The following is a 27,026-nucleotide window of genomic DNA, read 5'->3' as shown; positions in this document are numbered from 1 at the left end:
GTCACTACTTCATTTATTTAGTAGCTACGCCGGTCACTACTTCATTTATTTGGTAGCTACGCCGGTCACTACTTCATTTATTTGGTAACTACACCGGTCACTACTTCATTTATTTGGTAGCTACACCGGTCACTACTTCATTTATTTGGTAACTACACCGGTCACTACTGCATTTATTTGGTAGCTACGCCGGTCACTACTGCATTTATTTGGTAACTACACCGGTCACTACTTCATTTATTTGGTAACTACACCGGTCACTACTTCATTTATTTGGTAGCTACACCGGTCACTATTTCATTTATTTGGTAGCTACACCGGTCACTACTTCATTTATTTGGTAGCTACACCGGTCGCTCTGTGGTAACGGTGATCCTTGACCGCAATGCATGATGGGATATCTTGCTCCGGTTACTGACCATCGGATGTTCACTTCATTTCGTGGTGAATTGTGGGATAGATTCAGTCACTATATAGTGAACATTAATAATCACTAAACATTCGGACACCACTACAACAACTGGTCACTAGATAGAGAGTAGGGGGGATTTCAGACACAGCCTGGTATTTCCTTTATCGTGTCCCCAGAAACACTCTCTGTTGGGTTGATGAAGTTGTTTTCTGAAGCTGCAGTGAGTTGACCCTTCTGGGCCACCGTACCATAGGTGTGAAATGTCTTATTCTCTTCATCAAATGATAAAACAGAGAATCAGTTTCACTCAGACAGAGTCGGTGTTTCTTTTACTCCAGTTATTTACTGTAGTGGTTTTTTACAAGCTGAGGGGCGGGACATTGAAACTTAATTGAGATCAGTTTGTTTGTGTCCGGAGGCGCAGGATCATTATGTGTTAATGATTTCCAGCTTCACGTCTCTTTGTGTTTCAGCCGCCAGCTCACGTCTCAGTGATTGGACCACAGGTGTTAGTGAATCTACTTGGACAGAACTGGCTGAGACAGTAGATAATGGTTGATGTAAAAAACATGTTGAAAAACAGTTCTTTTCAAGTCCACACCCAAACTGCTCCATCTGAGCCAAAACACTACAAATAAGAATTACATTCATTTGAAATGAGTTTGTAAAATCAGAGACAGTTACAACATAACTGAAACAAATCATCAGAAAATAGTTTTAGCTGCTGTGATGATTTAAAATGTTTTTAAAAAATTGATCAAAGTGCCAAGTCATCCTGTTCTGTATCACGAGTTATAAACTGAAAACATCTCGTCTTTCTGGATCAACAGACTGATCAAAAAATCCTGACGTTGACTAATCAGAAGTGGAGACAATGGGCTCTATGCACAGCTCCACTACTTCCTGAACTTAATGCTGCTCCTTTGTTTCCTGTCTTACATTAATCAGTTTGTCCAATAATGTAAGACAGGAAACAAAGGAGCAGCATTAAGTTCAGGAAGTAGTGGAGCTGTGCAAAGAGCCCATTGATGAATGAATATGTAGAGGAGGCTCCGCCCACTGGGCTGAGACCTGGAGAAGCTGCTGAACAGAGACCGTATTTATCAATTGCCAAGAGTCGACTTATGAGTTTAAAAAAAATCTTGGCTGAAAGCTGCACCTAGAAGTTATCAAGCGTCTTACTCACACTTCTAGTGAAGAATAGGACTGAATCTGAAGTGTTACATTGTCGCCTTTTTCCAGTCGCGAGAAATCGAAGCATTCTGTTGACCTTTAAAGGGACAACGAGGAGTTTCTATTTGGTTATAAAAAAAGTCTCACGTTAATGTGGATGAATCTACGTTACCCACAGTTGTTAATGGGCCCATTTTGATAAATATATAGTTTTGTCTCTATCGTTATTTTGTTATTATTATAATTAATGGTGGAAATGCTGGGCGAGCCGACCAGCGTTTCCTTACTTTCAGTTTCGCGGACACTGCCCGGTGGGTCATGGGAATAACGCCGCCGAATCGCCGTTTATGGTCTTCCAACCTCTGACTTTCATTGTTGATTGGATGAAAACATTCTTGGCAAGACGTCCATCTTTCACCAGTCCAAGAATTTCAGGCAAGGCAAGGCAATTTTATTAGTAGCCTATAGCCCGTTTTTACCAACAGTTTGTCTCAAAGGGCTTCACATGGCATCACAACAACATCCTCTGTCCTTAGACCCTCAGGCTCATGGTAAATGTCATATGAAAACACTTCGCTTTCCAAAACTCCTCGTTGTCCCTTTAAAGGTTATTGGTGAAATGAAGTCACTTATCAAATCTGTGACAAGGACGATACGAGCTCTGTCCAGATGATATCGTTTCACCAACTGCTCGTTATCAAACAAAGACAGATTCGCTAACGTCACATCTGGAGATTGAAATCACTTGATAAAACCAAGACCTGTCTGATCGGAGGTCTGATGCCGACCTTCAGACGACCTTCACAGAACCATCATCTCACCGTCCCGTCCCAGAGAGGAAAAGCCCACTTCAGTCTGAGGCTCTAAACACTGCCCCCCCCTCACCCCACCACCATCATCATTATCATCAGAGTCCGTACAGTCTCTGCAGCTCTGACTAAATAAACAGAACCAGAAAGAATAGTTTTTCTGTCCGAAGTTTCTCCTCATTATCCGGGAGCTTTTTTCTAAAGAAAAAGAAACGTTTGGATCAGCAACAGCAACATAACCAGGTGGTTCTGGTTCACACTCCAACACAGTAGGAAGCGCTAATGCACCTTAACGTGTCTAGTTCACGTTAGGGTTGCAAAGAAACAGCAACTCCCAGCATGCATTGCATCACAGTAGACAGGAAGTGCTCACCGATACTTCCAGGGTCACCGTTCAACAACTTAGCATTTTTCTCATAGACGATAATGGGAAAAGAAGCGGCTATAAAACGGTGGATAATTTTTTTTGAGTGTCGAAACGACTGGTTTCACTACCAGAATGTGATCCATTCAAGGCAAGGCAAGGCAATTTTATTTGTATAGCCCGTTTTTACCAACAGTTTGTCTCAAAGGGCTTTACATGGCATCACAACAACATCCTCTGTCCTTAGACCCTCACATCCACTGAGGAGAAACTCCATGGAAAACCCTTTTAACAGGGAAAACCAGGAGAAACCTCAGGGTGAGCAACAGAGGAGGGATCCCTCACCCAGGACGGGCAGACGTGACACAGATGTTGTTACAGACAAGAAAACAGTTGACAGTTTTCAGTCCGATTACGTTTGGAAAGTCTAGAAGAGCCGCACGATTCAATTATTTTATTCCCGTTCTAGTTAGCCCAGAGCTAAAGCGGAAGTTAGCCGGCTAGCTTGGCGTAGCACTAGCTCGGCTGAAGTCAGTGACTACGGATGCAAATTAGCAAGTTGCTAACTCTGACGCATTTACATTTGTGCACACGTACGAATGTTCATTAATGTGTATTGTCCCTTTTAAATAAATAAAATTAAAATAAAGTGCGCCCACTTCCGGTTTCTTCCCGGATACGACTCCGAATCCAAATACTGCACTGGCTGTACATCCCTATAGCTCGAACAGAGACAGAACGTCCTTCTGCTCAGAGCCTCATTGGTAACACTTTACTCGAATAGGTATTCATAAGATTGACATAACACTGTCATAACCATGACATAACAGCTGTCATAAACATCAATGAATACTTATGACAGCTGTCGTTAAGTGTCATTCAGTAAGTTATGTCACTTTTGATGCAAAGTTGACATTGTTTGAGATGTTTTTGTTATGAGAACTTGACATAAAGACATTTTAAACTGTCATAGCAGACCTAATGGACAAACTTTACAAATGATGTCACGTTCTCATAACAAGGATATCTCAAATAATGTCAACTTTGCATCAAAAGTGACATAACTTACCGAATGACACTTAACGACAGCTGTCATAAGTATTCATTGATGGTTATGACAGTGTTATGTCAATCTTATGAACACAGGTAAAGTGTTACCGCCTCATTTGTCACATCTGGACATCGACACTTGATAAAATCTGATCAGAGGTCTGATGTCGACCTTCAGACGACCTTCAACCGTGAGTGGATCAGAGAGGAAAAGCCCACTTCACTCCAGTCTGAGGCTCTAAACACTGAGCCCCCCCACCCCCCACCCCCCACCCCCCTCCTCACCATCATCATTATCATCAGAGTCCTACAGTCTCTGCAGCTCTGACTAAATAAACAGAACCGGATCGGAGCGCGGAGGTCCGGGTAAATACAGCTCCATCAGCCTGATTACCTTCACATGCTTCACATTACACTGGACCGGCCGGGCTGGACCCCCCCCCCACCCCCTCCCTCGGGGGCCCCGGCCCCTCGGCTGGTGATTACACACAGATCTAAACCATGTTGGTGGGGGAGGGGAGGGGGGCAGACACACATGCTAACACATGTTCAAACACACACACATATACACAGAAACATTATGTAGGTTCAGTACCGGTGCTGGTTATTGTCATGTTGGCCGTGCTGCCTTCACTGTCCCCGGAGGAGAGTGGGAGATCTCAGTGACTCTTTAGAAGCTGCTGCAAAACCCTCAGAGGAAGAACAGAAACATCTCAGACCGGCTGCAGGAGGAGGAGGAGGAGGAAGAGGGGGTAGAAAAACAGGAGGAAGAAGAGGAGGAAAAGGAGTAGTAGTTGGAGGAGGGGGAGGAAGAAGAAGAGGAGGAGGAGGAAGAAAAGGAGGAAAGGGGCTGGAGGAAGAGGAGAAAGAGGAGGATGAGGAGGAACAAGGGGAGGAAGAGGAGATGGAGGAGAAGAAGGGGGAAGAAGAAGAGGTGTAGAATGAAGAAGAGGAGGAAGAGGGGGGTAGAAAAACAGGAGGAAGAGGAGGAGGAGGAGGGAGAAAAGCAGGAAGGGGGCAGGAGGAAGAAGAAGAGGAGGAGGAAGAGGAGGAGGAGGAGGAGGAAGAAAAGGAGGAAGGGGGGCTGGAGGAAGAGGAGAAAGAGGAGGATGAGGGGGAAGAGGAGGAGGAAGAGAAGGAAGAGGAGAAGGAGGAGGAAGAAGAGGAGAAGGAGGAGGAAGAAGAGAAGAAGGAGGAGGAGATGGAGGAAGAGGAGGAGGAGAAGAAAGAGTAGTAGTTGGAGGAGGGGGAGGAAGAAGAGGAGGATGAGGAGGAAAAAGGGGAGGAAGAGGAGAAGGAGATGGAGGAGAAGAAGGGGGAAGAAGAAGAGGTGTAGAATGAAGAAGAGGAGGAGGAGGAAGAGGAGAAGGAGGAAGAAAAGGAGGAAGAGGAGGAGGAAGAAGAGGAGAAAAAGGAGTAGTAGTTGGAGGAGGGGGAGGAAGAGGAGGAGAAGGAAGAAGAAAGGGAGGAAGGGGGCAGGAGGAAGAGGAGAAAGGAGGAGGAGATGGAGGAGAAGAAGAGGTGTAGAATGAAGAAGAGGAGGAAGAGGAGAGGGAAGAGGAGGAGGAGGAAGAGGAGGAAGATGAGAAGGAGGGGGAGGAGGAGATGGAGGAGAAGAAGGGGGAAGAAGAAGAGGTGTAAAATGAAGAAGAAGAGGAGGAGGAGGAGGAAGAGTAGAAGGGGTGGAGGAAGAGGAGGGATGATGATGAAGAGCAGGAAAAGGAAGAAGAGGAGGAGGAGGAAGAGGATGAGGAGAACTCTCTGAATCTCCTGCTGCAGGATTTGGTTTCATCATTAGAAGTTCCAGATCAAACAGATGTTTCTACATCTGTGAATCAAAGATGGCCGCCGCCTTCCTTTGCAGCTAGACTGTTATTACACAACTGTGTTCACTACAAAAACACACACACACGCACGCACACGCACACGCACACAGACCTACACTCAGCTCTCTGGACTCTGATGTGTTTCACCTGTAGACAGATGTGTGTGTGTGTGTGTGTGTGTGTGTGTGTGTGTGTGTGTGTGTGTGTGTGTGTGTGTGTCTGCAGTAGCTCAGAGTTTATTCAGCATCGACGTGTTTGTGCGTTCAGACAAACAATCAGCTGATTTATTGTCACTTTGTGATTCAGGAATGTTCTGCTGCAACATCTGGGCGGCCGCCTGCAGCTGCATACAGATGTGCGCGATGCGTGCTAATAGAATAGAATAGTTTCCTTTGTGAATGAAGCTGCGTTGCCGCGGCAGCAGCAGCAGCAGCAGCTCGTCCTCATCCCGGCGATGATCCTCCAGGAAGAGGCAGAGATCCGAGCTGAGACCCGGTGGAGGCGCCGGCCGCTGCAGCTCCACCTCAGTCACAGGAAATGGATCCGTCAGGCCGGAAAACTGATCCAGATGCAGCGGCTGCTCGCTGTCGGGGCTCGGGGGGCCGCCAGCCAGACGGCCGGACAGACGGACAGACGGCCTCGCTGGGACTGCAGGAGGAGAGGAGGAGGAAGGAGAGGAAGAAGAAGAGCAGGAGAAAAAGTAGCATAGATATACAGTTTATACTGACTAGATGCTGCGTTCCCAGGCAGCTCTACTGAGTGGAATACGTCAACGCGGCGGCCATCTTGGTCAGGGGGAAGCCTATGGTGTACTGCACTAGTCAACAGAGGCAGAGGTTTATCAACCATTAAAGGGACATCGAGGAGTTTCTCCATCAGCAGAACGAAAAATTCCGCGACAATAAAACAGTCTCATATTAATGTGGATGAATCTACGCTACCCACACTTGTTAATGGTCCATTTTAGATAAATCTATGGTTTTGTCTCTATGGTTATTTTGTTATTATTAGTGGTGGTGGAAATGCTGGGCGAGCCGACCAGCGTTTCTTTACTTTCGGTTTCGTGGCGAGTCATGAGAATAACGCAGCAGAATCTCCGTTTATGGTGGGAACTACGACGGTATGTGATCGTCTTCCAACCTCTGACTTTAATTCTTGATGAATGAAAACATGAGTCTGTCTTGCGCCGGTCAAAGAATTTCACGGTGCGGAGGCTCATAAATGTAGTGTGGAAACACTTCGCTTTAACAAAACTCCTCGTTGTCCCTTTAAAATCGCCATAACTCACTGAATATTCAACCGATTTTCCAGCCACTTGGTTTATTATAAATGTCAGACACTTATATTTATGATACAACAACAAAACCTTTCTTTTTTTAAAATGTATTAAACATACACTTACATACTCAGACACACAAACTGAATACACTGAAATGTGTTCTACAAGGGTCTGACCAGGTCTGACTGTCTATGGTCAGTAACTCCGGACCAAGATGGCGGCCGTGTTGACGTACGCTGAGAAGCAGAAGGCGGTATCAGTATATATATGAAAAAGTAGAAGGAGAAAAAGAAGAAGACGGAGAAGATGGAGAAGAAGACAAAGAAGTAGGAAAAGGAGAAAAAGAAGAACAAGAACAAGAGGGAGAAAAAGAAGGAGAAGGAGAAAAAGAAGAGGAAGAAGGAGGAGGAGAAGAGTGAGTGTGGGCAGATTGAAGGAGTTCTTATTCTTCTGGTTTGAGCCAAACTGCCAGACTGTTTCTGGTCTTCTCTGTGATGCTGCAGGAAGTCTGGAGGTTTTAGTTCGACATCGTCCTTCACACGACACTCAACCATCTGAAACCAGGAAACCATGGAAACCTCCAGGCTGCACAGACACAGACCTCCTCTTCATCCTCCTCCTCCTCCTCCTCCTCCTCACAAACACACAATCACTTCAGTTTCCTCTTCTCCTTCTGATTCTGATTCTGATTCTGGTCCGGATGGAAAATTAAAGATTTATTATAAAAACGTGTCCAGCTGTAAAGAGGAACTGAACTAAACTGAACTGAACTGAGGCCAGTTTGTTTGTCTCCAGCTACAGTCAGACTGAAGGTTCCTCTCCTCTGCAGCTGTTGAAAGAGAGTTTTCAAAATAAAACAACAACCCCCGAGATGTAGCCTATATTTGATCCTCATCTTTATTTATTCATTTTTTATACTCATTAATATTGTAAAGTTTTCGTCCTTTATTTGTTGTTTTCAAATTTTTGATCCTCTGTTTGTCCTGTACATGAATTTGACTTTGACTTAAAAACACAACTCCAGAATAATTTCAAAATAAAAAAAAAACCTCTGAGATTTCAAAAATATAGATGCGTTTGATATTTTAGATTTGATTTATGTTTTATCCTCATCTTTATTTCATACGTTTTTGTACTTTATTTGATGTTTTTACAGAGGGTCCGAGAGGAAACTAAATTGTGTTTGTCCAAGGAATTCGAATTTTGACTTTGACTCAAAAACACAACCCGAGAGTTTTCAAAATTAAAAACACCTGAGATTTATATTTGATCCAGGCTAGCCTACTGTAGAGTTTTCATACTTTTTTTGGTGTTGTTTTCACTGAGAAAACTAACCGTTGATCCCCTGTTTGTCCTGTACATGCAACAGTAGCGAAAGTGAAGTTGAATTTGACCTTGACTCAAAAACACAACCCCAGGGTTTTCAAAATAAAACACAAACTCTGAGATTTCAAGTAAACGAAAGAAAAAAGGAAGTAAAACAGAGCCCCGGTTGCAGCAGAGCGTGGACCGAGACGACCAGTGTTTTGTTTTAAAATTAAAATGCTAAAACACAACCACGTGTCGGCTTTCACAATTTACTGTTTGGTTCACGGTGCTTTTGCTGTAAAACACAACAAACAACAAAGTAGTTGAATTTAACGCTGCGATGGCTCCACCGTCTCATAGTGATATAATGAAAAGAGCAAGGAATGAAATGGTTGGCTCGTCGTCAGTGTTAAACATGTGAGATTAGAGAATCTACAGAGAGTTCATAAAACAACATTTCAAACATTTTCTCAGAGACGACGGCGTCGGTTTCCCACGGTCACTTCAGGGTCACAGAGAAAACGTCTCCTCTCAAGACATTGACTCAATAATTCAACATTAAGTGCAACATGAGCCAAAACGTGCGTTGAAATGCCCTTTTGGGAGCCAAAACATGTGCTAAACTGCCCTCTAGGAGCCAAAACGCGTGCTTTTGTGCCCTCTAGGAGCCAAAAAGTGCCCTAAGTGCCCCCTAGGAGCCAAAACTGTGCTGAAGTGCCCTTTTTAGTGATGACTCGCTATATGTGCCCTTTTTTTCCCTTTTCGTCCCTGCCCTTCAAAAAGTCTGTCTTCGCTGCAGTGGCTCCCAGTTCGATTCCTACCAATTAAAGGCCTAAGAGCCCCCCAAAAAATACTAAAGTCCTTGTCCAAGCATCTGGATCCAATCAGAACCTGCTCGTCTGTCACTGATGTGATGGAGTGATTAATGTTCTGTGCGGGGAACCCCAACCCGGATCGGATCGGATTGGCCCAACGTGATTTACTCTGTGTGATCCCACTGCAGCCGTTGTGGTCTTTAAATTCGATTTTTAAATTAGGTAATTACCACTGACGGTGCAGAAGACGCCCAGTTTATGCCCCCACTGCTCAGCCCGCCGGTGTCACAAGAGTTAAATAGGCGACATAACTGTCGGCCTGCGAAATCACTGGGCGGGTTTGTGATCCACACTGCAAAAACGCAAAATCTTACCAAGAATATTTGTCTTATCTCTAATCAAAATGTCATTTCTAGTCAAAACAAATCTAATTATACTTAAAATAAGAATCATCACATTAAAAAGTAGCTTGTTTTTAGACACGTTTCACTTCTTTCAAGCATATTTTCACTTGAAATAAGTAGTTTTTCTTTCTTATTCCAAGCACAAAAAACTTGCTTTCACTGGCAGATTTTTCTACTTATTTCAATTGAAAATTAGTTTGAAACAAGTGAAAATTATCTGAAAACAAGTTAATTTTTAGGTGATGAGTCTTATTTTAAGTGGAAAGAGATTAGTTTAGACTAGAAATGAGACATTTTTACAAGAAATAAGACAAATATTCTTGGAAAGTTTTTGAGTTTCAACCACTTCAACTTGTTTAACAACAGAATAGGAAACATGCAACATAGTTTGTGCCTTAAAATGAACTGACCTGAGGTTGTTACGTTTTCACGATGAAGTTTCATCACTCTAGCTCAAATTAAAGATTCTTATTTCATAATTAATGAGTTAAATATGTCAATATCACTAACCTCACCTGAAATCAGCTCTTTTCAAGTTTTTGTATCGTTGCCACTTAGCTAAATTTAGCGTTAGCGTCAGTTTACTTAGCAGCACACAGACTTGTGATCATTCCTTCACTCGCTAACATCTGTATCCAGAGGTGGAAACAAACACCAAGGTAAATATAAACTGTTTAGAGAGACATGAACATCCATGTTTGTCTGCACCTCTGGACACAGCTGCTTGAGACTGATGGAATAATCTCATGTTTCTTCTTGACTGGTGAGTGTAAACAGCTACTGATGCTAACGTTAGCTTTGTCCTGTCTGTGTCCTTTGGTTAAGACTTTATAGAAAGATTTAAAGTTGAATTCCTCTTATTTTACATTGTAATTAAACCATTTTCACCTCATTGAAATTGTCTGAGTTCTTAAACCACAGCTGAATGTGTTTGTGAGCGATGCTAATGCTAGTTTGGTATTTTGGCTCGCACATTAAAGAGTTGTGTACATTCCTCTTTTAATGTTGCACCAAGATGGTCGCCTGCTCTTTTGATCAGAGGTGTTCTTGGGGGGAAAGTTGAGTTCAGTGATGCAGAGTCAGGGTGGGGTGGGGGTGGGGGGGCTGCGTGGGGGCGTGTCTATGACTGAGTCCTTCCAGATGTCAACCGGATCGGTTCTCAGCGTTTTATGGCCGTCTTTGTCTTTGTCTTTGTGCCGCAGGAAGAGAGAGAAACCCGAGAGCCACCACTGAGCCAGCATGGAGGGGGGGCGGGGTCTTCTCCTCGGCCTCATCATGGCAGTGTGTTTCTACGGCAACACCGCTCAGAAGACAGGTGGGTGCGATTATGCAGCAATGACTTAACTTCCTGCATACCAGCACATAAAGGATCATGGCATACGTGCCCCTCCGTCTCAGCCTCAGCCTTACATCACAGCCACAACATCTGTAAAACCAATTGGGTATTTAGTGTATACTAAGAAAGGCATTCGACACACACACACACAGACACACACAGTGCATACATGTGTGTGTGGTATGTCCTGCAGCTCAAGTTTATTGTGAACACGTACAGAGCACTTTTACTAACCTTGCACAGGAATGTGTTTCTCTGCCGAGCACATGGATATGATGCATTTACTGATTCACAAATGATTCACAAGATTGTTTAGTTTTAATGGGTTTGATCAGCAAAGCCTGTACAGAAAAAATAAACAATCCTTCATAGTTTTCTTATGATTTCCATATGTAAACAAAAGCCCATAAAACCTAATTACGCCCTGGAGATTTGTCTTCAAAGGTAAGGGAATACATTGACTTACCGAAGACACTTTGAGCATCAAGCACTCGCCAATTACTATTGAACATGACCACAACATAATGAAATGAAAGTGCTTTTTAATACAGACTTTCATCTTCCTGTGTCCAATGATCTTGACATTACATCATCATAGTCTCAGTTTTCTCCAACAACACAAAGTTTCCTGTTTGGATCTGATTAACCTGAGCTATGTTTGTGGTCCTGTGCCAGTTTGACTCTACTCCAACAGGAAACTCTGTAGATTTTAATCTCTTGAAAGTAATAAGGCTGAGGACACATCTTAAGAAAACTATGAAGGTAAATAAATATGGACACAAAGAGGCTGATGATGGGTGTAAGGTTTGTCCAAGATGAGGTGATGATAGCTTATGTGTGAGCAGAAGAGGAGATGTCAAAGGAAAAGGTAGGGTTGGACCAGCACTCTGTCCATCTTCTGCTTCTTCCATCACCACTTTATGAAGAAAATGAGCACCAGCTGTGAGCAACTCCACTTTCTGTTTCCATTTTCCGCACGCTTCTGCTTCCAACAGTCCACCTGAAGGTAAGTGCTTTCAGTGCGGATCCCTGCTCCTGTCCAGGAACCACCCACAACCTGAGAACCAGCTGCTCTTGTTGTTCTTCCTCTGGCTTGCCCACGTGAGCTGCCTCCACCTCCTGTATCTGTAGATCATCACGCTCACACCTTTCTCCCCCTTTGGCTGGCACTCTTTCTCAGAGCCCAGAGCTGCTTGAGTAGTTAGAGCTTTCAGTAACACTTTGGTATAAGATTGACATAACACTGTCATAACCATGACATAACAGCTGTCATAAACATCAATGAATACTTATGACAGCTGTCGTTAAGTGTTATTCGTAAGTTATGTCACTTTTAATGCAAAGTTGACATTGTTTGAGATGTTTTTGTTCTGACAACTTGACATAAAGACAATTTAAACTGTCATAGCATACCTAATTGCCAGACTTTAAGTTCTCATAATCTCAAATAATGTCAACTTTGCATCAAAAGTGACATAACTTACCGAATGACACTTAACGACAGCTGTCGTAAGTATTCATTGATGTTAATGACAGCTGTTATGTCATGGTTATGACAGTTTTATGTTAATCTTATGAATACCTATTCAAGTAAAGTGTTACCGAGCTTTCCTTGTGGCGTCCTGTGGCGTCTTATCTCCAAGACCTCTCCATGACCTGACCACCTTCCCCTCTCAGTCTGCACACAAGAGGCCGTGGCTGACATCGTCTTCATGGTTGACGGGTCGTGGAGCATTGGCACCAAGAACTTCGAGCAGATCCGTCAGTTTCTGTACACCCTGGTCAACGGCTTCGACGTCGGACCTGAACACGTCCGCATCGGCCTGGTCCAGTACAGCACCACTCCACGCACCGAGTTCCTGCTCAACACCTATCAGAACAAGGCGGACATACTCGAGTACATCAGCACGTTACCTTACATGGGTGGAGGCACCCACACCGGACTGGGCCTGGACTTCATGCTGAAGGAGCACTTTGTGGCGGCAGCCGGAAGCCGAGCTGCTCAGAACGTGCCCCAGATCGCCGTGGTGATCACCGACGGCAAATCGCAAGACAACGTGGAGTCCCACGCCCAGGATCTGAAGAGGAGGGGAATCGTTCTGTATGCGATCGGTATCAAGGAAGCGGACGAAGACCAGCTGAAAGAGATAGCCAACGAGCCGCACAGCCAGCACGTCTACAGCGTGTCTGATTTCACAGCTCTGCAAGGGATTTCTCAGAGCATCATCCAGACACTGTGCACGACTGTAGAGGAAGCCAAACGACAACTCCTGCAGTTGTCCCAAGGTAATATTTGTCCTACCACCACAGTTGGTGGTGATGATCTGACCTCAGTATCATTTACATTCAATGGCAGAGCAAAGTATTTTTGTTTTTCTGGGAGATTTCAACATTCAACACAATTCACTGACACTCACTGACTTTGACCAGGGCCAGTAGCATTTTTTGAGCCTCTGAACATCAATCTGTTCCTAGATTGTTAATGGAAATAGACATATTAACAGCTTTTATCGTGTTTTTACTCTTCATGACAATGGTGGCAGTAAGGTTTAGGGGGGGGGTTCTGAGGTGTTTCTGCCTATTTAAAGAAATGCTGTGTTCTTCAGTTCAGTTCATATCTAGTTGTTTTTAAAGCAGGCAGTGGATTTGATGCCTTAACTGAAAGACTAACAACAGTTTTCAAGTCTTTCCATAGCCCAATAACACAGACTTATGTGCTATATTGTACACAAATATACTTACACAGACACGTTCCTCTTCTCGTTGCTCTGAATTCTGACTTTCCTTTTCCTCCTGTGCAGAATGTGCCAAAGCCACTGTGGCCGACATCGTCTTCCTGGTCGATGGCTCCTCCAGCATCGGCACAGCAAACTTCGAAGCGGGCAAGAACTTTCTCCGCAGTGTCATCTCAGGCCTCGACATCGGTGCTGACAAAGTTCGGGTCGGCTTGGCGCAATACAGTAATGATCCTTACCAGGAGTTCCTGCTGAAGGACCACATGGACAAGCAGGCTGTGCTGAACGAGATAGACACATTTCCCTACCGAACAGGGGGCACAGAAACAGGCAAAGCCATCAACTTCCTCGTGGACACGTACTTCACAGCGCAGGCCGGCAGCCGAGCCAACCAACGAGTGCCTCAGATCGCTGTGATCATCACTGATGGTGACTCCACAGATGATGTGGATGCGCCCGCCCAGCGCCTGAAGCAGCACGGAGTCATTGTGTTTGCCATCGGAGTGGGAAGCGCAAACCAGAAGGAGCTCCAGTCCATTGCCAGCCGACCTTCAGAGCGCTTCATGTTCACCATCAACAGCTACCAAGCTCTGTTGGCCTTAACAGAGGGTCTGCTGAAAACTGTGTGTGTCTCCATGGACGATCAGAGGCAAGGTAAGGCAAAGGATGGTGTTTATCATGCAATAAAGTATAAGAATAGATGAAAACAGTCCAAACATCTGTTTGTAAAAAACCTTGATTCTACTCGTTGCTGTACTGCAGTTCTTAAACCTGCAGCAGAGACAATCACAGAAATCCAATCGATCCTTTTACCTGAGGACAAATCCTTTTCCATGTGATATTTTAAAAACACTGGCTTGTAGACATAACACATAATGTTTTGTAAGAAGTAACCTAACACAGCTACATAACATCAACAGACAGAGGTTGTTTGGGACATGGGGACAAACAGTGGTGAACTCACAATAGTTCACTTATTCAATAGGTTTTATCTTCCGGCAAAGTGCTGGTTCTTTTTAATCTGTTCAACCTGAATCTTGGTTCTTTGCTATTTAGAAACTATATCTGGATTATCTGTAGTTGTTTAATCCTGATTTAAGAATTATGAATCAATTTCAGTACAGGAAACAAGTTTGATCATTTCTAATGTTTTCTTTTTCTGGGCAGGTTCATCTGACATAACAATACAAGTGATATCAGTTGTTTTGGTTTGTTTGTTTCAGCTCTGGCAGAAAGGTTTGCAGACATTTTCATCCTGGTGGACAGTGGCATAAGTCAAGGAGAGTTCCAGCAGGTCAGAACCATCCTGGTCCGACTGGTCAACCAACTGAACATCGGAGCAAACGCCTACCGTCTTGGCTTGGCTCAGTATGGTCCAGATATGAAGGTGGAATTTCTGCTCAATGCTTTTCAAACCAAAGATGAGACCTTGGCTGGTGTTCGACGTTTCCGCCAGCGCCGGCTGCAAGCCAACGAAGAACGTAACCTGGGCAGCGCCTTGGGGTACGCCAGCACTCATTTTTTCACCAGTGCCGCAGGAAGCCGGGCAGAGCAAGGCTACCGACAGTACTTGGTTGTTTTAGGTGGAAAAAATTCAGACGATTCTGTGGATATGCAGGCGCGTCAGATCAAATCAGAGGGAGTTACTGTGGTGGGAATGGGCGTCAGTTCACAGGTGACTGATATGCGTGTCGTAGCCACAGCACCATACGCATACTATTCTATCAGCAATGCTGTACCTACACTGAAGACCATCTTTGAAACACAGGATCTGGATTCAACTCTTACAGGGGGTGAGACACTTTTATCACTGTTTTAATATTATTACAATATTATCAAATATTATCAAACATAAATTACTTGAAGAATTGCTGATTTTATCATTGATATTCCTTTCACAGATTGCAAAGCAGCCAAATTTGCAGATATTGTTTTCATTGTTGATGAGTCAGGGAGCATTGGAACCCCCAACTTCCAGTTGATACGTACTTTCCTGCATTCAATCGTCAGCGGTTTGGAAATCGCCGCAAACAGAGTCCGAGTTGGAATCGTGATGTACAACGACAGGCCCACAGCACAGGTCTACCTCGACAGCTTCAATGACAAGAAAGAGCTGCTGAATTTCATTAAAATCCTGCCTTACCATGGAGGAGGTACAAGCACTGGAGCTGCCCTGACATTCGCCCGGGAGAATGTTTTTACCAAGCTAAGAGGAAGCAGGAAAGATAAGGGCATCCAGCAGGTGGCGGTGGTGATCACAGATGGTGAATCCCAGGACTCCGTGGCCCAACCGGCAGCTGAACTCCGTCGGGCTGGTGTTACAGTTTACTCCCTAGGAGTCAAAGATGCTAATAAGGCCCAGCTGCTGGAGATGGCATCTCATCCCCCCAATAAACACATGTTCATTGTGGACAGTTTTGTGAAGCTGAAGTCTGTGGAGCAGAGTCTGCAGAAAGTTGTTTGCTCTGACATCTTGCGCCAAGCCATCTCAGTCAATACAAGAAGAACTGGCATCAAAGAAGGTATGAACCAGTGTTTATCCAGTTGTTGACTTGAATACACACAAATATAAACAAGCTTCACAAAATGTGTGGTAACAAGTATTTTAAGCAGAGTGGATTGGTAAGAGAATTCATAGTATTTTTGTATTTCCTTTCCAGGCTGTGTTCAAACAGATGAAGCAGATATTTTCTTCCTTATTGATCATTCTGGAAGTATTTACCCCGCGGACTTCGAAGACATGAAGAAGTTTATTGTTGAGTTTCTTCACACATTCCGTATCGGGCCAGATCATGTCCGGGTGGGGCTGGCAAAATACGCAGATAACCCAGAACTGGAATTCGATCTGACGACCTACACTGATGCCAAGAACCTGGAGAAAGCTGTGCTGGCAATCAGACAAGTGGGAGGTGGGACGGAGACAGGAAAAGCGCTGGAGTTCATGAGCCCACAGTTTGACAGAGCAATGGCCTCTCGCGGGCACAAGGTCACAGAATACCTGATCGTCATCACTGATGGAAAATCCTCTGATGAGGTCATTGCTCCTGCAAAGATGCTGAGGTCGCAGGGTGTCACCGTCTACGCCATCGGGGTGAAACAGGCAGATGTCGTTGAGCTGCAAGAGATTGCCGGCGATGCCAAAAGGACTTTCTTTGTGCATAATTTCGATGCCTTGAAGCCCATCAAGGACGACATCATCACAGATATCTGTACTACAGACGGTAAGGACAAACATAGTGGACTAGACTTTAACATGCATGTCTTCTGTATTGTATATATGGCAGTTATAGCAACCTACAGTGGCACAAAGCAGGCGATAGAAAATTAGGAATTTTATGCAACATAGTCTTTTGTTGGATGTGAATTGTTAACTTGTTTTGTGCTCAACTTCTAACTAAAAGGATTCTGTATATAAATACATGTTGTTTTCAGTTGTGTCTTTGAAAATAGCAGAAAGAACTGTCTACTGACATGTCTATGCTAATGTGTCCACAGCTTGCAAAGACATACCAGGAGACCTTGTCTTTTTGATTGACAGCTCTGGGAGCATCAACCCCACAGACTATACCAAAATGAAAGACTTTATGAAATCTGTAATCAAGAAGTCCGCTGTTGGGCAGAACGAGGTGCATGTTGGTGTCATGCAGTTCAGCACTGTCCAGAAACTGGAGTTCCCCCTCAGCCAGTACTACAACAGAGACGAAATGTCTACAGCCATCGATAGCATGCAGCAGATAGGTGGGGGCACACACACAGGTGAAGCCATCTCAGTTGTGACCCAGTATTTTGATTCAACCAGAGGAGGTCGTCCCAACCTGAAGCAGAGGCTGGTAGTGATAACAGATGGAGAGGCCCAGGACGAGGTCCGAGGTCCGGCTGCGGATCTCAGAGCTAAAGGAGTGTTGGTCTACGCCATCGGAGTTGTGGATGCCAACACCACCCAGCTGCTGGAGATCAGTGGGTCACCGGACAGGATGTACGCAGAGAGGGACTTCGATGCCCTGAAGGACTTGGAGGGCCAGCTGACCTTGGAGCTCTGTGAACCAGACAGAGGTGAGAGCTGGGAGCTGGGACAATCCCAGAATCACAATATACTTTAAAAACAGTTCAGTGATGCAGTGAGTCAGAGTTTGTAAACGAGACACAGAACAGAAATCTATAACTTTTATTTTATGATACAAAATACTCTTGAAGGACGACATTGCAAACCTTAAGTGGCACTGACCTCTGTTTGTAATACTGGTGAATACTAAAATATAATCTGGTGAGAAGTTTTGGTTTGTCAACAAACCCCGTCTGTTGGATAGATTGGTTGACAGCTTGCTAGTTAACAAGACTGATCATATCAATCAGAGCTGGAAAGTTGGTACATTAATAATAATTTGAAAAAGTACAAAATACTGATATTTTACAATTGTACCACATTTACACTTTGTCCCTTTTATTTCCAACCAGAATGTAAGAAGATAGAAAAGGCTGATATCGTTTTCCTGGTGGACGGCTCGACAAGCATCACCCTAGAGAAGTTCAGAAGCATGAAGAAGTTTATGGAGGCCATGGTGAACCAAACCACAGTTGGAAAAGACCTGACTAGATTTGGAGTCATTATGTACTCCACGGAGGCCAACTCCATCTTTACTTTGAAACAGTACACCACCAAACGAGATGTTCTTCAGGCAATAGCAGCTCTGAAGTCGCCGTACGGAGACACATACACTGGAAAGGCCTTGTCATACTCCTTGCCGTACTTTGATGCTGCCAACGGTGGACGGAGAGACCTGCAGGTGCCTCAGATCCTCATGGTGATCACTGATGGTGAGGCCACTGACCCCAACAATCTGGAAGTACCGTCCCAGGCGCTACTAGAAAAAGGCATCAACGTCTTCAGTATCGGAGTGGAAGGAGCGGACAGAACCGAGCTTGAGACCATGGCCGGTGGTGAATCTTCCAGGGTTTTCTTCGTGGACAATTTCGACGCCCTGGAGACTCTGCACAAGAATATTTCTCATGTTCTCTGCAATTCCACCAAGCCAGGTAAGAGGAAGCATCAGAGGACACAGAAGTTCCACATCTTCAACGCTGAGATGCATCCTAAAGCAAACCTATATTTCCATACTTAGTCCTCACTGGAAGACTTAGATGCACTGTTCTAGTTAGTGTTGGTGATTTTTGACAGAATATTCTAATAACAGAAAAATAAAAAGCCAAATATGACATTATCTGAGATAGTAAAATGGTTTGGATTAGGGTTCAGTTTGTAGTAAGGTTGGTAAACTTAGCATTTCAGTGATATTGTCAAATATACAAGTTGCCTACATGTCCCTCCTTTGACAGTATCTGCAAACATCTGAGGCAACAATATCAGGCAACAACATAGACTCTTCAATTTATCATCTACTCAACCTTCCTCTCTTTCTCCTTTGTAGTTTGTGAGAAACAGAGGGCCGACTTGGTCTTCCTGCTCGATCAGTCAGGCAGCATTGGCCGAGACGACTACACCATCATGAAGAATTTCACATCAGATCTAGTGAAGGGCTTCAAAGTCAATGAAAGTTTGGTGCGTGTCGGAGTGGCTCAGTTCAGCGACACCTTTCAGCCAGAGTTTTACCTCAACGACATGTATACTGAGCAGGCCGTGAGCAAGCGCATCTTAGATCTGCAGCAGCGCGGCGGAGGAACCAACATCGGAGCGGCTCTGGATAACATCAAGGAATATTTCACAGCGGCACGGGGCAGCCGGAAATCTGAGGGGATCTCCCAGAATCTGGTGTTGATCACAGACGGCGAATCGCAAGATGAGGTAGAAGATGCTGCCGATCGTATCAGGGCTCTTGGGATCGAGGTGTTTGTGATCGGCATTGGAGACATCCACGACCTGCAGCTCCTGCAGATCACCGGCACCCCGGAGAGGCTGTTCACCGTGCAGAACTTTGGTAGCTTGGAAAAGATCAGGCAAAAGGTGCTGGACACCATCTGCAAATCCAAACCCGTCGAAGAACAAAGCAGTGAGTTCAACATTGTGTCTCCAGCTCTCTGTCTGTCTTCCTGTGTCTCCAACATATTCCTCTGTGTCTCTGACATGTTTGTGTTTCCCTTTGCTGCAGGCTGCACCATCAACATCGGCATTGGATTCGATATTTCTGCGAGAACCGGAGCTGCTGGCGAGACGTTGATCAGCGGTCACTCCAAGCTCCAGACCTTCCTGCCAGAAATCGCCCACTACGTCTCGTCAGTACCCGGACTGTGCTGCGTCCGCAACGCCACCATCCAGACCGACATCGGCTACCGGCTGGTGGGCCGAGAGGGACGGACGCTGTACGACTTCAACTTTGAGGACTACAGCGAGGAGGTTGTGAGGAAGGTCATGACCTCGAGTTTGACGGAGCCCACGTATTTCAACTCGGCACTGCTGAAGTCTTTCGAGGAAAAGTTCAGAGTTCAGTCCAATGCAGGAGTGAAGGTGAGTCTGAGACGCACAACACAAAGTCTGACATATACACACTACAATCCCAGTCCAAAACTCTGTCCTGGTACAGTGATGCTTTTCTGTTTGTACAGATTTTAGTCTGAGCTGCAGGGAAGTTGTGTGTGTTGTTGAGCATCAGGGTTGGCCCTGATGCTCACATCACTTTGGTTCCCTTCACTAAAAGACAGTAGTTTTTTGTTTTTTTTAACTGGTTAAGTCAGCTACAGTTTTCTTAACAAATCTGGACTGGGTTGTTTTATATCATGAGAACACATCTTGTCTTAATCACAGATCTGATGCCAGTCATCTTACCAAAAACCCATTTGACAAACCCAGACATTTTAGGACCAGAGAACAGGAAATATTCAAATGTGGAGGTTTCAGGACTCGTTTCTGCAGAATTCTCTTTGTGGTGTTCTGGCGAAGTGCATCTGTTTGTTAAATGTGGACAATTACACTTGATTTGACCCAGTAAACTTCTTCACTGCTGGTAAATTCTGCTGAAGTGAAGACATGTGATTGCACAAAGGAGCTGTAGCTCAGCCAGGTGTTTAACTATCTGAAGAGTTGGTTTTTCCTTCAAATAAATATACGTGAAAATGAGACACGATGTTTTCTGACTTGGAAGATCAGTGAAGGAACATTACTCTTAATTGATTCCTAAATACTTTCCACTGGTAGTTTAAAAAAAACCTCTGGATCTCATTGAAGTTGAACTTGATGCCAAACCACAAATGTGTTGTTGATGTAGAACCAAACAAACCATAACAAGTTCTGGAAAGTTGGTCAGTAGGGGAAGACGACACCAAGTTAACCAGAACAGCTTTGTTCTTTACTCTGGTATAAACAACGCAGAATAAAAAAAACCTTAGGATTAGATACTCTAACCTACAGTTCTTTATGTATCAAGGGTGGAGTTTCTCTTTGTCTTCACTTGAATAATCGCTTAGTTTAATCCATAGACTGGTGTGAACGCATGGAGTCTAACATGTCTAATGACCCGGTCCATCAGGTGCTGGTGATCTTCTCAGACGGACTCGATGAAGACGTGATGACCCTGGAGCATCAGTCAGAGCTGCTGAGGAAGTCTGGTAGGAACAATACAATACAATACAATACAATGCAACTTTATTTATCAGCTTTGCAGCTACTATTATACATACATTATTCATAATTCACATTCATTAATTAGTTAAAAGTCAAGCCACAGAACAGAAACAGCATACATGATCATATTATCCTATAAATGAGTACATAGTTAAATGGTCATGGAGATGGCTTCGTTAACCTGTAAGTTTTAATGTTAATTAAAAAGCTGCAGATCGTCTCCATGTGCTGAGCTGGTTTTGTACCTACCAATCATCTCAGTGTCTTGCAGACAATTGGACTCAAGTCATAGGGACTCGGACTCGAGTCAACTCGGGTCACAAATTTAACGACTTGCGACTTGACTCGACTTGGAAGGCAAAGACTTCGTTTGTGTGCACGGCGCACGCTCTAGCAGGTTCAGACGGGCTCTGTTTTGTTTTTTTTCGAAGCGGGAGCACGCACTTTTGCGCTTGATTGCATGGGTTTACTGATCCATTGTTTCCCTGACTTGACATAACCTTGTGACTCGACTTGACTTGACTTGCCCACAAAAGAAAAGACTTTGGACCATAGACTGTAAAAAGAATGGACGTAGCGTCCGTGACGTCACCCATTGGTTTGGGGGAGTCTGTTTTGTGCCGCTACTACGGGGGTTTGAGCCACGCCATGTTGGATTCTACTTGCCATATTTGGAGCGGTGCGGCCGTTGGCCGGCCGAGAGCCCGCCCACTGGCCTCGTAGCAGCGGTCGCCGGACCTGTCACTCAACGGTTCTGCGCCCTAATTGGCCAGAACTTTAAGCCTAATAATAGTAAAACAGTAGAGTTTAAAAAAAATTCACCCCCCTCAGAGTGTGTGCGGGGGTAGAAACTATTGGTTGAGACCAAAAAAATAAAATGTACCAGGCTGTAAATATGTTTTTTTAAGCTGTAAAATCGGCTATTTTAACATGGGGCTCAATTGGAGTTGCTCCCTTCTGGAGCCAGCCCCCAGCGACAGCCCAGGGGATTGCAGCTTTTTGAATGCGGAAGTGAGCTTCACTTCTCAGACCGACAACTGCCCCCTTGCTTTGGACTTGCTTGAGACTTGAACCAAATGACTTGAGACTTGTTTGGGACTCGGATCGGAGGGACTTGGACAATTGTCTGGTGTCTTGCACTTAACGCTGTCGTACTCACATCAACACAAACATCAGGTGCACACTCACAAAGACAAGACTCACAAAGATGATACTCACAAAGACGATACTCATACATACAACACAGTGACGATACTTCTGCAGGTTCCTCTCATGTTGTGTGTTCTGCCCTCAGGCGTCAGCGCTCTGCTGGTGGTGGCTCTGGAGGGAGTGCGCGACACGGCTCAGCTGCAGATGGTGGAGTTTGGTCGAGGGTTCGGATACAAACTCCCTCTGAGCGTCGGCATGCCGAGCGTGGGCAGCACCATCCTCAAACAGATCGTGAGTCACACACAGTCACTGTCAGCTGGCTCCTTATCTGATACTGAAGAAACCAAAGCTTGTTTCTGTTGATTTCACCCTAACATGTTGAGTCTGCTGGAGACTCACTCTAGTGGTCGGGAGAGGAACTGCAGCTGCTGAAGCTTCATGTTTCAGGCTGGAAGTTGATTGTTTGTATCGACTGTTTTCTTTTTTTCATCCAACAAAAACAAGATCCTGCAGCTTTTTCATGCTGGACGGAGCCGGACTCACAGTTTCCCCCTGCTTCCAGTCTTTGTGCTGAGCTAAGCTAAGCTAAGCTACGCTACGTTAAGCTAAGCTAATTAACCCTGCTAAGACATGACAACCTGCACTCGTCTCTCAGGCCTTGTTCACACTGCCACTCCAAATCCAGATCGTATCTAGTTTGATTTTTTTGACAGTCTGAACACCCAAAAACCACAAGTGATCCGGTTCAAACCGCGTCATGAGGAAGTTTCATCGGATTCGTAGAGATCCGATTCAGTGCGAACGGTGTTGTTGCTCAGAGGATACGTGATACAAGATGGACATAATTCATAATTCTGGATAAAACGTAATTCCAGAGAGACAAACGGCTCGTTCCACCGTCATTCCAGGGGTGACTGCAGCCAGGAAGGAGGCTCAGCTCAGCAGTTGCCTCAGTTTCTGTCGCTTTCCTGCAATTAGCAGTTCATTTACGCCACAGCGCCACATAACGACTTTGGACAGGAAACAGACAGTTCCCTGTCATGCATTTTGTTTGATTGTTTGTTTGTAGGCGTAGCTTGTTACCGTAAACCCGGAACTCCATCAGCGCTTTCATCACTTCCGGTTCTCTCGTCAGTAAATACTACTACTGGTGAATGTTGAAGCTTTGACGTGTGGTCAAAAAGGCGGTTGCTAACAAGTTGCTCCATACGACTACAAACCCTGTGGGACATTAAACGTCACCACCCCAACAGGCCAGAGTGTCTTATGGAGGTTATCTGATGTTATTTATGGCTCTTCAACAAGTAGAAACAGTCCCATTTCCCCATTAGACAATGTTTTTAACATAAAGCAGCTGAAACCAGTGGAAAGCTTAATGGTGGTGAGGTGTAGTAGTCCGTTAAAGCCTAACGTTAGCTTTTTACTTCTGGACGTCGCATTAAAGGGATAGTGCACCCAAAATTGAAATTTCACTCATTATCTACTCACCCTCATGTGGACTAAGGGCTGGGAGAAGTTTCAGAGTCCTCCGTGGCTTCTCTGAGTTACAGGGGGTCTCGGCGTAGCAGTGCATGTCCATATGACGGTTGCAAATGGATACCAACTGTCTTCGTAACAAAAAGACACACCAAAAAACATCCAAATACCTATATGCTCGTATGTAATGTCCCTCTTGTATTGAAGCCCCGAAATGCGAAATTGTCCCGAAAAAAATTAAATAAGTCTATAATTCAAGTTTGTTCTGTAGCGGAAGCTCAAAATTTCGCATTTCGGGGCACAGGGAATACAGAGCAGGTCTGAGTGGTTGTGCTGGTCTGAGATGTTTGGTGTCCACCAGGCTCCTCAGTGATGGAGTGAAGGTTTTCCTGTCCGGACAGGAACTGGAACCCTGAGGGAGCTACTGCTGCTGCCGAGTCCGACTGCAGAAAATATGCAGATTATTCAGCACGTTGGAGAAACGGCCACTGGCAAAGAGGAAATAAACAAAGTGGAGCCGAGTGAAGAGCAGAGTGTTTACAGAGAGGAGACACAAGAAGATTATCCAGATTAGTGTTGGACAGAAAGGAAGGACAATGTTGGAGGAGACGCTGGAGCTGGAGCTGCTCGGGTTAACGTCTTCTGTCTCTCTGCAGGACACCTAATGTCTTCTGTAACGTCCTCTGTCTCTCTGCAGGACACCTAATGTCTTCTGTAACGTCCTCTGTCTCTCTGCAGGACACCTAATGTCCTCTGTAACGTCCTCTGTCTCTCTGCAGGACACCTAACGTCTTCTGTCTCTCTGCAGGACACCTAACGTCCTCTGTCTCGTCTCTCTGCAGGACACCTAACGTCTTCTGTAACGTCTTCTGTCTCGTCTCTCTGCAGGACACCTAACGTCCTCTGTCTCGTCTCTCTGCAGGACACCTAACGTCTTCTGTAACGTCTTCTGTCTCTCTGCAGGACACCTAACGTCTTCTGTCTCTCTGCAGGACACCTAACGTCTTCTGTCTCTCTGCAGGACACCTAACGTCTTCTGTAACGTCTTCTGTCTCTCTGCAGGACACTTAACGTCTTCTGTCTCTCTGCAGGACACCTAACGTCTTCTGTCTCTCTGCAGGACACCTAACGTCTTCTGTCTCTCTGCAGGACACCTAACGTCTTCTGTCTCTCTGCAGGACACCTAACGTCTTCTGTCTCGTCTCTCTGCAGGACACCTAACGTCTTCTGTCTCTCTGCAGGACACCTAACGTCTTCTGTCTCTCTGCAGGACACCTAACGTCCTCTGTAACGTCCTCTGTCTCTCTGCAGGACACCTAACGTCTTCTGTCTCTCTGCAGGACACCTAACGTCTTCTGTCTCGTCTCTCTGCAGGACACCTAACGTCCTCTGTCTCTCTGCAGGACACCTAACGTCTTCTGTCTCTCTGCAGGACACCTAACGTCCTCTGTCTCGTCTCTCTGCAGGACACCTAACGTCTTCTGTCTCTCTGCAGGACACCTAACGTCCTCTGTCTCTCTGCAGGACACCTAACGTCTTCTGTCTCTCTGCAGGACACCTAACGTCCTCTGTCTCTCTGCAGGACACCTAACGTCTTCTGTCTCTCTGCAGGACACCTAATGTCCTCTGTCTCTTCTCTCTGCAGGACACCTAACGTCCTCTGTCTCTCTGCAGGACACCTAACGTCTTCTGTCTCTCTGCAGGACACCTAACGTCCTCTGTCTCTTCTCTTTGCAGGACACCTAACGTCTTCTGTCTCTCTGCAGGACACCTCACGTCTTCTGTCTCTCTGCAGGACACCTAACGTCCTCTGTCTCTCTGCAGGACACCTAACGTCCTCTGTCTCTCTGCAGGACACCTAACGTCCTCTGTCTCTCTGCAGGACACCTAACGTCCTCTGTAACGTCTTCTATAACGTCTTCTGTAACGTCTGTCTCGTCTCTCTGCAGGACACCGTCTCAGACAGGGAATGCTGCAACGTCATGTGCAAGTGCTCAGGACACGAGGGCGTGCGGGGCTCCCGGGGCCCCCCGGGGACAAAGGTGACGGACGTTTACAAACCTTCAGACTCTTTAAACACGAACACGTCAGGAATGTTTGGGAAACTGAGTCGGAGCGCCGACTTTTCAAAATAAAACAAGCGGAGACGTTTTGACCTGAAGGATGGAAGGTTAATGATGTTTATCTCCAGACTGACGGAGACCAGACCAGAGAGGGTTAACAAGTACAAGTACTGTCATGTAGAAATACTTCACTGCAACACACAGGATCCTTCAAAATAAAAGTACAAAAGTAGGTAACACTTTAATTTACAGGCCGATAATTACGTGATAATGTCAAGAAATAACAATTAATTGTGTCATAATGTCTAGGAACAGCCCAGAAATAACAGTCAATTGTAAAGACTTGGTGGAGAAAAATTCTGGCCTTTCCCCAAAAAACTTGAAAGTATGAAAAGCATCTTTACCTTTATGAAAAACAAGACATTACTATGAAACTGATCGTTATTTCTTGACATTATCACGTATTTAGAGGCTTTAAATTAAAGGGTTCCCCAAAAATACTTTAATCAGTAGTATAAACTGTTGATATCACAGTAAAAGTACTTCCTGTGCCAAATAAAAGTGTCCAATTATTTAATCATTGATTTAACTGACTCCAGTGATTTTACATGAGTATCACAATAAAAGCACTTCCTGCAGCAGAGTCGGTCTCAGTGACGTTGTGATGTAACGTGCACACTTTAATTTTAATCAGCAGTGATTTAATTAGAAGTGAATTCATCAGCAGTTTAATCAAACACAATGTTTTACATTTCACAATTAAAAACAGAAATCATTAAAATAGATTGTTTTTAATTGTTTTATTGTTTTATTTATTTAATTGGTTCATAATAACAATTTATTTCAGATTTCAGATTTTTTTTTTTTTTTTTAAATGGGAACAGCACATATTGATGAACATTGACATGTAAATATGTGGGATTGTAGCCATCCCCAGTCCCATTGATTTAATGATCCGATAATTAATCTGCACATAGAAAACTGTTTAATTACTGATTAATACTGATTAATGAAACATATAAAAACAGAGGAACAACTCTTTAAATCAATAAAATGCCTTTATTTATCTGGCATTGTCACAGTGACATGTTAAAAATAACTCTTCATCAGGAAGTCAAATGAAAGCTTGATGCTGAAACGTGTTTATTTATTTATTTTTATTTATGTATTAGTTTATTTCATAGGAACAGTGCACCACTAATCAACAGAGTTAGAAGAAAAACTGTAAGTGGGCCAGAGTTAGCCAACAAGGCT

General features: G+C 44.6%; 1 protein-coding gene across 1 annotated transcript in view; it reads left to right on the top strand.

The window, feature by feature from the left end:
* col6a4a (collagen, type VI, alpha 4a) overlaps window positions 1-27,026 on the top strand; it is an 83,352-nt gene that overhangs the window by 23,348 nt on the left and 32,978 nt on the right. The window contains exons 3-15 of the mRNA XM_085803172.1: window positions 10,643-10,755; window positions 12,454-13,062; window positions 13,578-14,165; window positions 14,735-15,304; window positions 15,413-16,033; window positions 16,172-16,732; window positions 17,007-17,564; window positions 17,967-18,545; window positions 18,938-19,516; window positions 19,616-19,971; window positions 20,990-21,068; window positions 22,379-22,524; window positions 25,659-25,751. Coding sequence (XP_085659298.1) covers window positions 10,680-10,755; window positions 12,454-13,062; window positions 13,578-14,165; window positions 14,735-15,304; window positions 15,413-16,033; window positions 16,172-16,732; window positions 17,007-17,564; window positions 17,967-18,545; window positions 18,938-19,516; window positions 19,616-19,971; window positions 20,990-21,068; window positions 22,379-22,524; window positions 25,659-25,751 — 5,415 coding nt within the window. The 5' untranslated portion in view covers window positions 10,643-10,679. The remainder of the gene's footprint in view (window positions 1-10,642; window positions 10,756-12,453; window positions 13,063-13,577; window positions 14,166-14,734; window positions 15,305-15,412; window positions 16,034-16,171; window positions 16,733-17,006; window positions 17,565-17,966; window positions 18,546-18,937; window positions 19,517-19,615; window positions 19,972-20,989; window positions 21,069-22,378; window positions 22,525-25,658; window positions 25,752-27,026) is intronic.

This window comes from Trachurus japonicus, chromosome 16 (assembly GCF_045865225.1).
Source record: "Trachurus japonicus isolate A0001 chromosome 16, Traja_1.0".
Taxonomy (NCBI): domain Eukaryota; kingdom Metazoa; phylum Chordata; class Actinopteri; order Carangiformes; family Carangidae; genus Trachurus; species Trachurus japonicus.
This window is presented reverse-complemented; position numbering and strand designations above follow the sequence as displayed.